General features: G+C 51.9%; 1 protein-coding gene across 5 annotated transcripts in view; it reads right to left on the bottom strand.

Annotated features, from left to right (window-relative positions):
* Positions 1 to 5,592: 5,592 nt before the first annotated feature.
* The window catches only part of DHX34 (DExH-box helicase 34), a 28,530-nt gene continuing 19,456 nt past the window's right edge, over positions 5,593 to 14,666 (bottom strand). For all 5 annotated transcript variants that reach the window (XM_081030599.1, XM_081030596.1, XM_081030597.1 and 2 more), the window contains exons 13-16: positions 11,835 to 12,131; positions 10,865 to 11,041; positions 10,561 to 10,699; positions 5,593 to 10,013 (exon numbers count right to left, since the gene is read on the bottom strand). In XM_081030599.1, coding sequence (XP_080886725.1) covers positions 9,880 to 10,013; positions 10,561 to 10,699; positions 10,865 to 11,041; positions 11,835 to 12,131 — 747 coding nt within the window. In that variant the 3' untranslated portion in view covers positions 5,593 to 9,879. The remainder of the gene's footprint in view (positions 10,014 to 10,560; positions 10,700 to 10,864; positions 11,042 to 11,834; positions 12,132 to 14,666) is intronic.

Here is a 14,666-nt window from a genome sequence, read left to right as displayed (position 1 = left end):
CACCAAGCTGAGTTCTTTTGTCTCTTCCAAGATTCGAATTCTCATTGATTTGAAGCTCCTGAATCATTCATTATAATAATCGATACTCTTTATCCTGCTCTGTCTGTGGGCACTCTGTGTATCAGTTAACTTTTGCTGTGTAACAAACAACTCCTAAACTTTGTGGCTCAAAATACCCACAGTTTTTTAGTGCATTATTCTACGGGTTGGTATCTTAACTAGGTTCAGCTGGGAAGTTCTTGTGGTTTCAACAGGGCTCTTGTGTATCTGTGGCCAGCAATGGGCCAGCAAGGGGGCTCTCCTTCTGGGGGTTGGCTTGCTAACAGCAGGGGCAGCAGGAGAGACTGGACCACGTGGTACCATCAGTCAGCATGCTGTCCAGTTTATTCACATAGAGGCTTGGTTGGACTCCAAGAGAAAGCAGGCGGGCTCAAGGCCTCTTGAGGCTCCGAATCCCATCTCCACTCCAATTTCTTAGCCACAGGCATGTCTCAAGTCTAGTTCAAGAGAGGGGAAATAGGCTGCACCCTTCAGTGGATGGAGCTGGGAACTCACATGGCAAGAGAGGTAGATACAGGGGAGATGGCGCATGGGGGCCCCTTTTGCATTCATCTCCCACACCATGGCTTCCAGCTTACTTTGTCCTGTGGGAGATGGGCAAGCAGGGCCTGCGCAGCCTCACCCACTGAGAGTGGTGATGACCAGACATGGTTTCAAATCCTGCCTCTGGAACACATTGTATGTAATAGCTGTGTAACCCTGGGCGATCGACTGCACCTCTCTTCGGTTTCCTCATCTGGAAAGTGGGGATAGCAGCAACGCCTACCTGATAGGTCTGCTGTGTTGACTAACCGACATATTGCCAGGGAAGTGCTGAGAACTGTAAGGGCTCAAAGTCAGGGGTCATTATCTGTAACTAGAGAAACTGCAGCTCAGAGGTGACCAGGTACCTGGGAAATGGTGGAGATCGCAGGAAGCAATTTTGACATTAGTCGCCTTTACCTGTCATTCATTCACTCAGGCCACAGGTATTTCCCAGGCGCATAACTCTGCTCCTCACATCAGTGCTCAAGCCAGACCCCTGCCCTGGGGGAGCTGACATCCCAGTGGGGAGACCTGCATGGGCCAAGTAAATGAGCACATCATTGACTGTTAGAAGCTGACAGGTAGCACAAGGTAGGGGTCAGTTCAGGCTGCTGCCTTTATGCATTAATTTACCCTTCTCTAGTGCATGCTGTGTGTCAGGCTCTGTTCTAGGAGCTGCAGCTAACCAACCATGTAAACCCACCGTTAAGTCCCAGGAGATGGGATGATCATTGTCCCCATTACGCAGATGAGGAAACCGAGGCCCAGAGAGGTGAAGTCGCTTGCCCAGGGTCACACAGATGGAGAACCAAGACCACCTGGCCGCTCCACAGGCTGTATGCTAACCACTCTGCTCAACAGCCTGTCATTTAAAAAAATAGAATCTAAGATTCTATGATTTTGAAAGGGCCTGACATGAAATATTTTCGGAGTTAGACATTGTTTTGATGGCTGTGATGAATGTTTCTCTTTCCCCACACTCGTCAGTACTAAAGTGGGATGGATGACAATAGACAGCAAGAAGGACTTGCAAACCCCTCCCGTGCTCTGAAAGCCAGTGGAGATGGGTTATGGGGCAGGGGACAGGGCTGGGCTGAGGCCTGAGGTCTACTTGAAGGAGAGGCTGGTGCATTCATGCAACCCCCGCCTGGCTGGTGGATGGGGGAACGGAACATTGGCTAGTGGGGGAGGGTCAGCGCTCCTCCGCCAACTTCTCCCGGTCACTGGAAATGCCTCTCGCCTAATTCTCTCTAATTAAACCAATTGGATGTGCCTCGGGGAGGAGGGAAATTGGGTGGGAGGTTAACTGTAACTAAAAATACCTCTCCCACTTCCTGGGGTGAGGAACCAGCTGGCGGACCCTGAGTTTTGTGTCCGCCTGTGCAGTGGCCTAGGGAGAAGTGGGGACCCCTGCGGGGTCTGTGGGTGGCCAGTGTGGGCTGGGTGGGCAGGGCCAGGCAGTCTTAGGGTTGGTGTGTGTGTGTGTGTGTGTGTGTGTGTGTGTCCATTGTGTGGATGCTGTGGCTACAGACTTTGGATTCTGGGGTCTGTGTATGGCTGTAGGGAGTTAGTGAATAGTGAGTGTGTGTGTGTGTCCCCGAGGAATGGCTGGGTCCCTGGCCGGCTGTCACGCTGTGCCTTGCTAGGGAGAGGGGGTGGCGATGTCCATGACTCCGGGCCTTGCTATGTGTGTCTGGGTGGGAATTGTGTGGCAAAGCGGGTCTTTATAACTGGGTGCTTCTTTGCATGAGTCCATGGCGGTGTCTCTCTCTGTGAATATGTGCCAGAGCAGTGCGCCTGCGGGTCATGCAACTCAGGCGTCGGAATGTGGGGCAGGTCATGAGCCTGGTCTCCCTCCAAAGGGCGCTGGAGAGCCATGGAAGGCGTTTGTAACAGCGTTACTGCAATGTGATTCACATACCATAAAATCCACCCATTTAAAGCGTGTGGTTCTATAGCTCTAGTACCTTCACAGAGTTGTGCACCCATCACCATGATCAATTATAGAATATTTTCATCATCCCCAAAAGAAACCTACCCCTTAGCTGCCACTTCCTAAACCCCAAACCTAGGAAACCACCAAACCACGCTCTGTCTCTATGGATTTACCTGTTTTGGACATTTCACATAAATGGAATCCTATGATATGTGACCTTTCGTATCTGGCTTCTTTCACTCAGCATAACGTTTTCGAGGTTCATCCATGTTGTAACGCGTATGAGAGCTTCATTCCTTTTTATGGCTGAATAATACTCCGCTGTCTTGAAAGAATTTTTTTAAAAAAGAATCTTGAGTAAAGGACAGAGCTGGGTTTGTATTTTGGCCCTTAGGCTGCCAGGTGGAGGGTGGATTAGAGGGGGTGCTATGGGTTGAATTGTATTCCTCAAAGAGATACACTGAAGTCCTAATTCCTGGACCTGTGAATATGACTTATTTGGAAATAGGGTCTTTGCAAATGATCAAGTTAAGATGAGGTCATAGCGTGAGCCCTAATCCAATATGACTGTGTCTTTATAAAAAAAAAAAGGAAATTTGGACACAGACAGGCACACGGGGAGAAGACAGCCATGTGAAGACAGCTGAAGGGATTCCAAGAGCCACAAGCCAAGGGATTCCAAAGATGGCTGGCAAAGCACCCGGAGCCAGAAGAGGCCAGGAAGAATTCCCCTGCAGGTTTCAGGGGGAGCACAGCCCTGCTGACACCTTGATTTTGGACTTCTAACCTTCAGATTGTGACAGAAGTTTCTGTTGTTCTGAGTCACCGGTTCAGTGGTACTTTGTTATGGCAGCCGTGCGACACTGATACAGGGAGTGAGAATGGAGGCAGGCCAGGGCAGGATGTGGGAGGGGAGCAGGGGGCAGACTCAACACTACTTAGGAAGGTGTGCAGGGAAAGAATATCAGAAACAGGGCCACATTTCAGAGACAGGGAGCCATCAAATTAACGTGTCACCTAACGGTCATCAGTGTGCTGACACTAACAGCTCCTGGCAGGCAGGTAAATGCAAAACACCACTAAGATGAGGACCAAAGAATAAACAGTTGCAGGTCACCATTGACTTTGCCGGAGCAGTTGCAGTGGGGAGAGGGAGTGGGGAGGCAGAATCCTGACAGGGAGGGAGTGAGGAGACTGGGAAGTGAGGACTGAGTGCGCCATGTGAGCCCAAGGGCGTTCATTTCGCTGAAGCCAAAGCCTGGAGACGATCCCAGGTGTATGGAGTGCTGGTCAGCAGACCGAATTCTGGTCCATCCCGGATGATCCCAATGGTGGAATGGTGACCCTCAAAAAAATGAGAATTTCTTGTTCTCATTTTTTCAAAAATAAAAAAATATATATATATATTTTAAAAAAGGAATGGAGTGGACGGGTGGCTCAGTTGGTTAGAGCACAGGCTCTCAACCACAGGGTTGCTGGTTCGGCTTCCACAAGGGATGGTGGGCTGCGCCCCCTGCAACTAAGACTAAACAGCGGTAACTGGACTTGGAGCTGAGCTGCGTCCTCCACAACTGAGACTCCACGACTAAGGACAACAACTTGACTTAGAGCTGATGGGTCCTGGGAGAAACACACTGCTCCCCAATAAAGTCCTGTAAAATTTTTACAAAGGAAGCAGAAAGGAAGAGTTACTGATTGATTGGATGCAGTAGGTAAGAGGGAAGAAAAACCTAGATCTGTATTCAGATTTATGATGTGAGAAATGCCCCCATTTCTCTCTGATGTCACAGACGGGTGACTGACGAGCACTTCTAGCACTTCTTGGTTGCCTTTCTTATTGCATTAGGGGTAATCGTAGCTACTGTTTGCTGAGCACCTATTATGTGCCAAGCACTGTTATAAGCACATGGATTAATGCATTCAACACTCACAACGTTGTGAGATGGGACTATTATCCCCATTTCACAGCTGAGGAACAGACATAGAATAGGGATGACAGTGTTCTCCCTGCCTATTCCCAGCCCTCTGATGCAGTGATCAGCCCCGGGAGCCAGCAAACTATGGCTCGCAGGCCTGCACTGAGGTTGTGTAAGACTTGTACACTGAGCACCATGAAACATTGCTGAGGAAGTTAAGGAAGCCCTGCAATACATTTTTAAAAGAGAGCTATACCATGTTCATGGATTGAAAGACTTACTATTGTTGAAATGTCAACATGTCAATTCTCCCTTAATATCCGTAGAGTCAAGACAATCCCACTGAAATCCCAGCAGGCCTTTGTAGAAATTGACAAGCTGATTCTAAAATGTATATGGAAATGCAAAGGATCTAGAACAGCCAGAACTATTTTGACAAAGAACAAAACTGGAGGATTTGCACTACATTTCCAGGCTTACTACAATGCTACAGTAATCAAGACAATGCGATACAGGGATAAGCTCCAACAAATAGATCAATGGAATAAAGCCTAGAAATGGACCCATGTGGATTAGTCAATTGATTTTCAATAAAGGTATTAAGTTAATTCAAAGGGGAATGGATAGTCTTTTCAACAAATGGGGCTGAACAACTGGACATTAACATGCAGAAAAATGAACCTTGACTCATATGTTATACACAAAAACTGGAAATGGACCTGGACTTAAAAGTAAAATCTAAAACTATAAAACTTCTAGAAGAAAACATATGAGCAAAATGTCATGACCTGGGAGGGTAGGCAAAGATTTCTTAGGTAGCACACAAAAAGTACAAATAATAATATAAGTACGAATAATAAAAATAAAAATATTTAAATAATAAAATTAATAAATATAAATAAAATAAAATAGGTATAAACATAATTAAAATAAAATAAACAAAATAATAAAATAAAAATAATTTTAAAGTAGAAATAAAAGAAAAATGATAAATTGAATTCCATCAAAATTAAAAACTGCTCTGCAATAGACACTTAAGAAAATTAAATGGCAAGTATCGACTTGGAGAATATATTCATAATATATATATTTGACAAGCATATTTATATTTAGAGAAACATTAAACTATATATTTATTATAAAAATAAATCATGGGTGGCCGGTTAGCTCAGTTGGTTAGAGTGCGAGCTCTCAACAAGGCTGCCGGTTCAATTCCGGTGGGATGATGGGCTGCGTCCCCTGCAACTAAAGATTGAAAACAGCGACTAGACTTGGAGCTGAGCTGTGCCCTCCACAAAAGATTGAAGGACAACGATTTGACTTAGAGCTGATGGGTCCTGGAAAAAAGTTATTCAATAAAATTGAAAAAAAGCCTATTAAAATAACTCAATAAAACACCTTTGTAAGAAGCAAAATATTTAACATAAACTACCGAAAGGAAATAAATAAATGTAATAAGTAATAAGCCCATGAAAAAATACACATGAAAAAATACTTGACATCATTAGTCATCATGAAAACCATTCAAACCAAAATAAGTATCATTAGAATGGCTTAAGTAACAAATACCGACATTACCGAGTCAGTACGTGGCAAATTCAAGCTCTCATACATACTTTGCTCATGGCAGCGCAAATTGGTAAAACAACTTTGGAAAAGAATTTCGAAGAATCTACTAAAACTGAACATAAAGTCCTGTGACTAGCAGATCCACTGCTGGATACATGCCCAACCGAAATGCACAAAGGTGCTTCCCAAAAGCCAGGTACCGTGTGTTCCAGCAGCATTATTTTTAACGGGAACCAAGCCAAACGCCCATGACAAAAGAATAAATACATTGTGATTAATTCATACAACAGAATGAACAAACAACAGTTCCATGCAACATGATGTTGAATAAAAGAAGCCAGACACAAGAGAGTACTTTTTTTGAAGTTCTAGAATGGTCAACACTGGGCACTGGTGTTAGAAGTCAGACTGGATCACTCCTTGGGGGAGGAGGGGCAGAGGTAGGGCGGAGCGGAGGGAGCCCCAGCTGGACTGCTGGAGGCTGGTCTGGTTTACTTTCTGGACCGGATGCTAGTGGCACAGGTACGTTTTATTTTCTGGGAAAATTCACTAAGCTGCTTGTGGGGACAAAGCCCCAAAAAACAGTTTCCAGGCTCTCGGCCTCACATAGAAAGGTGCTGGCTCGGGTAGTAAATGGCCATCAACTGTGATCAGATGGCCAGCAGCTGTGGCTAGTTGGCTGTCAGCTGTAACCCGTAGGCCATTGGCCACTAATATAACGGTTGTGGCTACGCTAGCAGAAAGAATGGGGGCTAGCAAGAAGATGGTGGCTGGCAAGCGTGGACTGCTGTTAGGCAGATTATGTAGCTCCTGCTTCCTGTGTCTCCAGCCCAGCCGCCAGCGAGAATATATTGGTTTGATTCCCCTATCTATGGCTCCATGGGTGTTCCTGTTTGGCCTCACCGTGTCCTGCGTTCTTATGTGGGGAGCGGGAGCTGAGACCCTGCCTGACACCCTGCACGACACTGCTCACTTATGATGTGGGCACTTCTGTATGTAGTGCTTCCAGGGAAAGTTTTATTACATTGGTGCAAAAGTAATTGCAGTTTTGCAATTATTTTTAACCTTTTAAACCGCAATTCCTTTTGCACCAATCTAATAAAAGACTGGAATGAAGGCGTGCACAATTTGTATGTTTAAAGATCCTGCTAGGCCCGGCCTGGTGGCTCAGGCGGTTGGAGCTCCATGCTCCTAACTCCGAAGGCTGCCGGTTCGATTCCCACATGGGCCAGTAGGCTCTCAACCACAAGGTTGCCGGTTCAATTCCTCGAGTCCCGCAAGGGATGGTGGGCTGCACCCCCTGCAACTAAGATTGGAAGGATAACAACGTGACGTGGCAGAAAAAGGCCTGGAAGTACACACTGTTCCCCAATAAAGTCCTGTTCCCCTTCCCCAATAAAAATCTTAAAAAAGAAAAAAAGCTCCTGCTAAATCGATCTTCAAGAGGACCAATTCCCTTCAATGTGGATACAAGTGCCCATTTCCCCACACTCACCAGCAGGGGGCATCATCAATCTTCTTAACCTGGGCCAATGGGTGCAAAATGATGTCTCCAGGTTGATTCCATGCAGTTGTGGGAATGGCAAAGCCGGCCCCACCTGGAGTTTTTGCACACGTACCGGAACACACATCTCCCCAGGTAAGGAGTGGGTAATAACGTCTGGGACTGACTGTTAAGGGTCATAGAGTTCACCCCTGAGGGTCGATGACCCCTGGGTTTCCTCAATTCGGACAGATGCCCTAATGGCCATCTTGGGGCATTAAGAGTTTGTTTCCTCCCTTCTTCCAGCAGGTTCCTTCAGACTCACTCCCCCAGGATGGACATAATAGAGATGCTTACGGCTTTTTGACAGACACTGGGTGGCTTTCATTTTCAGGCCCCCGCTCCCCAACACAAAGAACTCTGTTTCTTGCCTGTAGGACGTTCATTTTATTTTGTTTTAACATGGAAAAAGGAAGGAAAGCAAGAACAGTGTCCTGACAAGCCATAATGTTCTGAGATTGGCTGGACGGGCGGGGAAGCTCTGAGGTTAGTCTGTCCCTTCATCCATTTATTTCTCGATTTTTACTCTGATTTGGGGAAGGCATTTTCGGGGGCCGTAACAGAAAAGGGACAGAGATCTAACAACCCCAAAATGGAAAAGTTTTGAGTAAAGTCACCATAAACAAAGCCAAAGGACAGCAGCAGACTGGGAGAAACGTTTGTTACATCTATGATGAAGCTTAAGATTCAGAATAAAGAGCTGCTGTGAACAGTAAGAAAATGACAAAGAGCCTAGGAAAAACATAGTCAAAGACTGGAGCCAGCACAGAAGAGGAAATACAAATGGGCACTCAAGGGAAATAAAACTAATGTAGGTCGGGACAGCCTGTATGGCAGGACATTGGGACAATGGATCAAATGACCTGTAAAACGCACCTTCCCTTGGACCAGCGATTCCACCTCCAGGCATTTATCCTACACCCATGCATCTGGGAATTACATGTGTACAAGGATATCCGTGCCAACTGTTTGTAGGAGCCAGAGACCGGAAGCAGCTTCACTGTCTCCTTACACAAGCGTGTGCACAGCCATGTAACGGAGCACTCTGCAGCCACGCAAAAGAACATGCAGGCTCACCGGTTCACAAGGTCACCAAACTCTACTACGTGCAAGTTGCAGAGCCATGGGTGGTATGGTCCCGGGTTTTGAAAACTCAAAACATTCTATTTGCACATGCACATGTGACTGACTAGTTACACCAGCCGGCTTGACCTTGGCCAGCTGGGAGAACAGTCCGTGCATGGGATGGCAGGAGCCCAGGTGGGCCAGGCCAGGAGGGGACTAGCGGTCAGACGCTGGAGCCGTATTGAAGGGGGTGCCAATGGGACGGGCTAAGAGTGCAAGCAGGTGGGAGAGGGCCCAGGCGACATGGAGGACCGCAGCCTGACGGGGAATGGAGGTGCGCTGGTACTGAGCGGGGGCACAGGCCTCTGATTTGGGGGAATACAAACTCCCGGAAGTAGAGCTCAAACATCTCAGTTGGTAGAGAGACAGAAGATGAATGTATGAATGGTAAACGGCTGAATGAATGAGCACTGACTAAAAACTGACTTACTGGGAAGGGGCTATCCCAAGGAACCCGATTCGGCTTCGGCTGTGTTCAGCCTGGGACGCCCATGAAGCTTCACGTGTTGATGCCAAGAAGGCAGCCAGACACAGGCGCTGGGGCGGTGGGCAGCGGGACGGGCTGGTGAGCATGGAGCCGAGCTGTCTGAGCTCACGGGGAGTGCGGGCGGAGGGAGGCGAGGGCAGGGCAGGGAGCGGAGGAGGCCTGAGAGCAGCCCAGGACGGCAGCCAGGGAGGGGGCATCTACGGCAGGGGTGCCCCCCTCCCCCACCACGGCAAGGAGGCACTTCAGGGAGGGGGACGGCGTGGCAGGACCGTCGTGAGGGGCTGAGAACGGACCCTGCAGCAGGAACGGCCCCCGTGACCGTGCTGGGGGTGGGTCCTGCAGGGCAGCCTGTGGTCCCACGTGAACACTGACACCACCCTCCGCACCAGCTCTCCAAGTGACAGGCGTGGATGAGCCAGTGCCTGGTCTCCCGCGTTCAAGGGAAAGCAGAGGCCCCGTAGGGACAGGTGAGAGCAGCAGCCCGAGGCACCACGATCTTGTCTCCAAAGCGGAAATCCCTGCTCGGCCACAGCCACCCCAGGCCCCATCGGACGGCATGAGAGAGAGACCGTGGGGTCGACCGACGGGGCAGCTGCTCCTTGCAGGGTGGGCAGGAGCGAGCTGAAAGGTCCGACTCAGTATGCGACACTTTCCTCACGCCGCCTCTCCACTTGGGGGGGACAGGGGCTCAGGGGGAGCGCCAGGCCCTGCGCTGGGCTCACATGTGCTGCCTCCGGTGCCGCAGCTCCTCCGTGGGCGTGAACAGAAAGTCCTGCTGGCAGGCCTCACAGTGGTAAGGCCTCTGCAGCGCCGACGCCTTCTGCGGGGGCTCCGGGGCGGCTTCCTCAGCCCCTAAGGGAGAGGGGAAGGGCGGCTGAGGGGGCGCTCCACTGCGGGCTCTCACCCCCACCCAAACTCCGGGCACCCCAGGGGCTCAGGCGCTCCCAGCCTTTGGGGAATCTGGCTCTGCCTCCTCTGGGAAGCCTTCCTTGATCACCGTGCACACACAGGCAAATCTGCACTTTGTGTCCCAGAGACTGAAAGCGACAGCCTGAGAGGCCCTGGGGTGGGGGCTGTGCACGACAGCGGGCACTGGGTCAGCGTCTGCCCACTGCAGCATCCCCTGGGTAACAGGAGGGTGGACAGAGCCACAGACAGACAGAAACACAGCGGCAGACCCCAGAGAGACCAAAGAGAGACAGACAGAAATGAGAACGAGGTGGCACTCCAGGCCCTCCCCACCCCGGGTGCCAGCTGTCTGTGACCAAGTCTGTATGTGGCACCGGCCAGGCAATCCCCAGTGTGTCCAGCGAGTGCCCAGACGCACAGAAGGCCACCAGGGACAGACAGACAGCTGCGGGGGGCCCCAGGCCCCCAGTCCCCACAGTCGCATCCTTACCCGGGGGGCCGTCCTGCGGGGCCTCAGGGCAGGTGTTCTCATGGGCGACGCGCTCCCAGGGCGTCAGCGGCATGTGCAGGCTGCAGTGGGGGCAGGTCCAGAAGGTGCGGAGACAGTCACTGTACAGGTCCGTGTCGCTCTGTTGGGGGCAGGCCGTGTCAGGGCTAAGCCCCCGTCCCCGCCCCACCACACACAGCCAGGACCCGTACCCCTGGACGAGGTTGGAATGGGGTTGGGGGGAGCTCCCTAAAATCCCATCTTCAGGGGCAGGAGGGTAAGGGGCCAAGGTGGGGTCCATGCTCACAGCGAGGCAGTTGTAGGTGAGGAAGTCAGTGACTGCGTAGCCCCCTTTGGTGGGGTGGGGGGACAGGGTGGAGTTGCCAAAGAGGCCGGGGAGACTGGGGGCAGTTGTGATGGTCTGGGGTCCCACATAGAGGTTCTGGGTTTCCAGCCCCGTGAGACGCCGGAGGCTATAGAGAACCTGAGGAAAGAGAGACAGGAGATGGACTCAGGGAGACACTAGCAGAGCACCTGGATCTGACTGTGCCTGAAGTCCACCCTGGATTTTTCACTTACGAGGGCCAACTGCTTAAGCTAATCGTAACAGGTGTCAGACACTCATGACCTGAGTTTTGTCTAAAACATGCCCCGATGCCCCACCTCCCATCTCAGGCCCGTCTGCTCTGCCACCTGTGGGGCCACATCCAGACCTGAGTGTAGCCTTTAAGTCTGACCACCTAGCTCCTCCTCCCCGACACAACCTGTTCCTCTTCCCCTGGGTCACTGGGTCCCTCCACACCGCGACGAAGTCGTCCTGGATTGCACCCTGTCGCCCACCCCTGCCACGTGTAGCAGAATCAGGATCAATTCTCAATTCCCCACCTAAGAGGTGAGGGATTGGTTTCAAATCTGCTCTGCCCAGTCCTGTCCGACTGGCCTCCATGAGTAGGTACCTTACCGCTTCCCTCGCACACCCTGAATGCCCGTAACTGTTAATGAGGGGGAACCTGCACGGCGCATGCAGTAGGTGATTAATACGCATCTGAGGAATAAGGGCTACAGGGGTTAACAGCATGGTCTCTGGAGCCAGGCTCCTGGGGCAAACCCTGGCTCCAACCCAAGCTGTGGGATCTTGGGTTTATCATCGACCTCTGGTTTGAAAAACCCCGAATGTGCGCACAGTAGGGGCTCTGGCATCCAGGCCTCTGGAGCCTTCCTCCCGGTGGCGGGTGCCCTTCAGGCCCAGGGTGGTGCAGGCACCCAGGCAACGGTACCTTGGACGCCATGAACTGCAGCAGCTCCCTGCTCAGGGCCTCCACCTCCTTGCGGGGGACAGGAGCCGCCTCCTCCTCTTCCTCCTCCTCCCCCTCTGGCTGCCGCTGCCCCCGGCGGGCCTGACGAGCCAGCTGCCGGTCCAAGGCATGTTCCCAGTGGGCACGGAGCCGCAAGGAAGCCGCCAGGAGCCGGACAGCACTCTCACTATCCGGAAGCTGGAGCTCCAGCCAGCCATCGGCCACCAGGCGGCAGCAGTCACCATTGGTGTCCAGGGACCGGCTGAACAGCAGGAGGGACTGGGAGAGAGGAGGCAGAAGACAGGCAGTGGGTGAGGCGCAGGGTGTCATCTTTTTTCATTTTTTTTTAAAACTTGTATTTGTGTTTTCCCAGGACCCATCAGCTCCAAGTCACGTAGTTGTTTCAATCTAGTTGTGGAGGGCGCAGCTCACAGTGGCCCCTGTGGGGATGGAACCGGCAACCTTGCTGTTAAGAGCACCGCGCTCTGACCCACTGAGCTAATTGGCCGCCCCTCAGGATGCCATCGTAGAAGGGCCCAGCTGGGCTCCTGCTCACCCACCCATCCATCCTTCCACTGATCCATCTGTCACCTGGCCATCCATCCACCTGTCCGTCCAATGTACCCATCAGTTCCCTCACCCACCCACCTCTCTATCCACCCACCTGTCTACTCATCCACTTGCTCATCTATCCACCTGTCCAGCCACCCATGTGCCCACTCATCTACCCGTCTACCCAATGTATCCATCCACCCACCTACCCACCCACCCCTCTACCCCCCCAACAACCATTTCCTGCACGCCTACTCTGTGCCAGGGACTCCTCCAGGTGCTCGAGATACAACTGAACAGATGAAGTCCCTGCCTCCGTGGAGCTGACTTTCTACTTGGAGAGACAGACTAGCGAGGACGTCAGAGGAGGATACAGAGGACGTCCTAAGAAGGCAGGGTGGTCATTACCGGTGTGGGGGCAGACGGCTGAGGGAGAGTCCAGTCTTCATAGGCCGGGGTTACACACGTGTATGCCTTGTCACCACTCATCGAATGGTGTCCCTACCGCTATGCATGTCGCTCTATCCATTTTATCCTCAGATACATAAATACCGAACTCTAGTTAATCGGACGTGTGCTGATGTGTTTGAGTGAAGGGCACTGATGTCAAGAACTTTAAACACATCAAGAAAGTTTTAAAAACCCACCTACCGCGATGCGTGGGGAGTGGACAGAGGGACAGGCATGGGATCAAGCAAGAGCAACGCCCCTGGGGCTCTTGGCAGCCAGGGGCTGGGTGCTCACCTCACACTTTTCTATTTTTCTGTTTGAAAACTGGCATGCTCCATTGGGGACATTCCATGGCACGGGGTCGGGGGGGGGTGGACGGGGCGGGACCGGCCACGCATCAATGGTTGGGGGCTGGGTGACGGAATAGGGGGTTCTGCATGTGATTCTGTCTCCCTTGGTGTATGTTTAAAATTCTCCATCATGAACAAACGATGCAGGGGGAGGGGAGACCGAGACGCCAGGCAGCACCGCAGCTGGCGAACCTCTGCTGCCTCCCTGAGGCCCTGCTAACGGCAGTGCTTTGCCCCGACCGCGCTCCGTTCCTTCTTTCTGATACAGACAAGAGCGTCTGGTGCGATCCTTTATATTTATTTGAGTTTCTGCTTACCGTCTGCCTCCCCCACTCATGTGTGAGCCCCACAAATGCAGGGAGTTTTGTCACTTCTGATCACGACTGCATCCCCAGCACCTAGAACAGTAATCAGTGCCTGGCACGAGGTCGGTGCCCGATAAGTGAAGGACTATGGAATTGAGCAGATGAGAGCTAGCTTTCACGGGGCCAGCAAAATCTGAGGCTCGAGGAGCCTGAAGGATTTCTCTTCCCGCCACCTTCCTGGGGGTCAAAGTGCAGGGGTCCTGGTAATGGGGGCACCCATCTGATGAGCAGGACAGGCATTAGGTGCGGCGTGTGGCCCTGGCGCTCTGGCTCGGCCACTTGCTCACTGTGTGGCGTAGGCCAGTGACATGCCCCCTCCCCCCCCAAGCCCCTTGTCCTCTGTGGTGAGATCACGGCCGGGCCTAGAACGGTAGGGTGGCATGCAGCGAGCACACCGTCAGGACTACACTTCCTGGCTGCAGGCACCTATACAAGTGTTATCTGCAATGTGAGCATGTCCTTGGCCTCCACCCAGGTCCGGCCACCACCCTCTTCCACCTGCCACTGCAATCACCTCCTTGCTGGGCTCCCTGCTTCCACCCCACCTCAGATGCTGTCCCGGCTCTGCTCTGAACCTTTCTGGGATGGGGGAGGGGCTCCAGTCTCACCTGCCTCTCTGACCTCATCTCCAGCCACTCTCCCCCTCACTGACTGTTCCAGCTGTTCTTTGTGCACACCAAGCATGTGTGTGCCTCAGGGCCTTTGCACTTGCTGTTCCCTCTGCCTAGGACACTCTTCCCCCAGGGATCCCTATGGCTCCTCCCTCCCTTCCTTCAGGTCTTTGCTCCATCACGTTTTCTCAATGAGGGCCACCCAGATTGCTTATTTCGTACTAGAACCTGTCCCCACTTTCACCCTCAACCCACCCTTCCTAGTCTTTTTCTTCTCCCCATCACTTATCACCCTCTAACATCTCATTTAGTGCTGTCCTGGGTTTAGTGCTAGAGTCCGTCCTCCCCCGCTACATGTCAGCTCCACGAGAGCAGGGACCCTCAGCACTCCTGGCACATGGCAGGCACTTAGCAAGGAACTGCTGAATCAATACCAGAGTGAGAAGAGCAGCCACTCAACAGTGTGCAGCCAGCCCGGGGGCCACC

This window comes from Rhinolophus hipposideros (assembly GCF_964194185.1).
Source record: "Rhinolophus hipposideros genome assembly, chromosome: 21".
NCBI classification, from domain to species: domain Eukaryota; kingdom Metazoa; phylum Chordata; class Mammalia; order Chiroptera; family Rhinolophidae; genus Rhinolophus; species Rhinolophus hipposideros.
The sequence above is the reverse complement of the archived record's forward strand: the minus strand, read 5'-3'. Positions and strand labels throughout refer to the sequence as shown.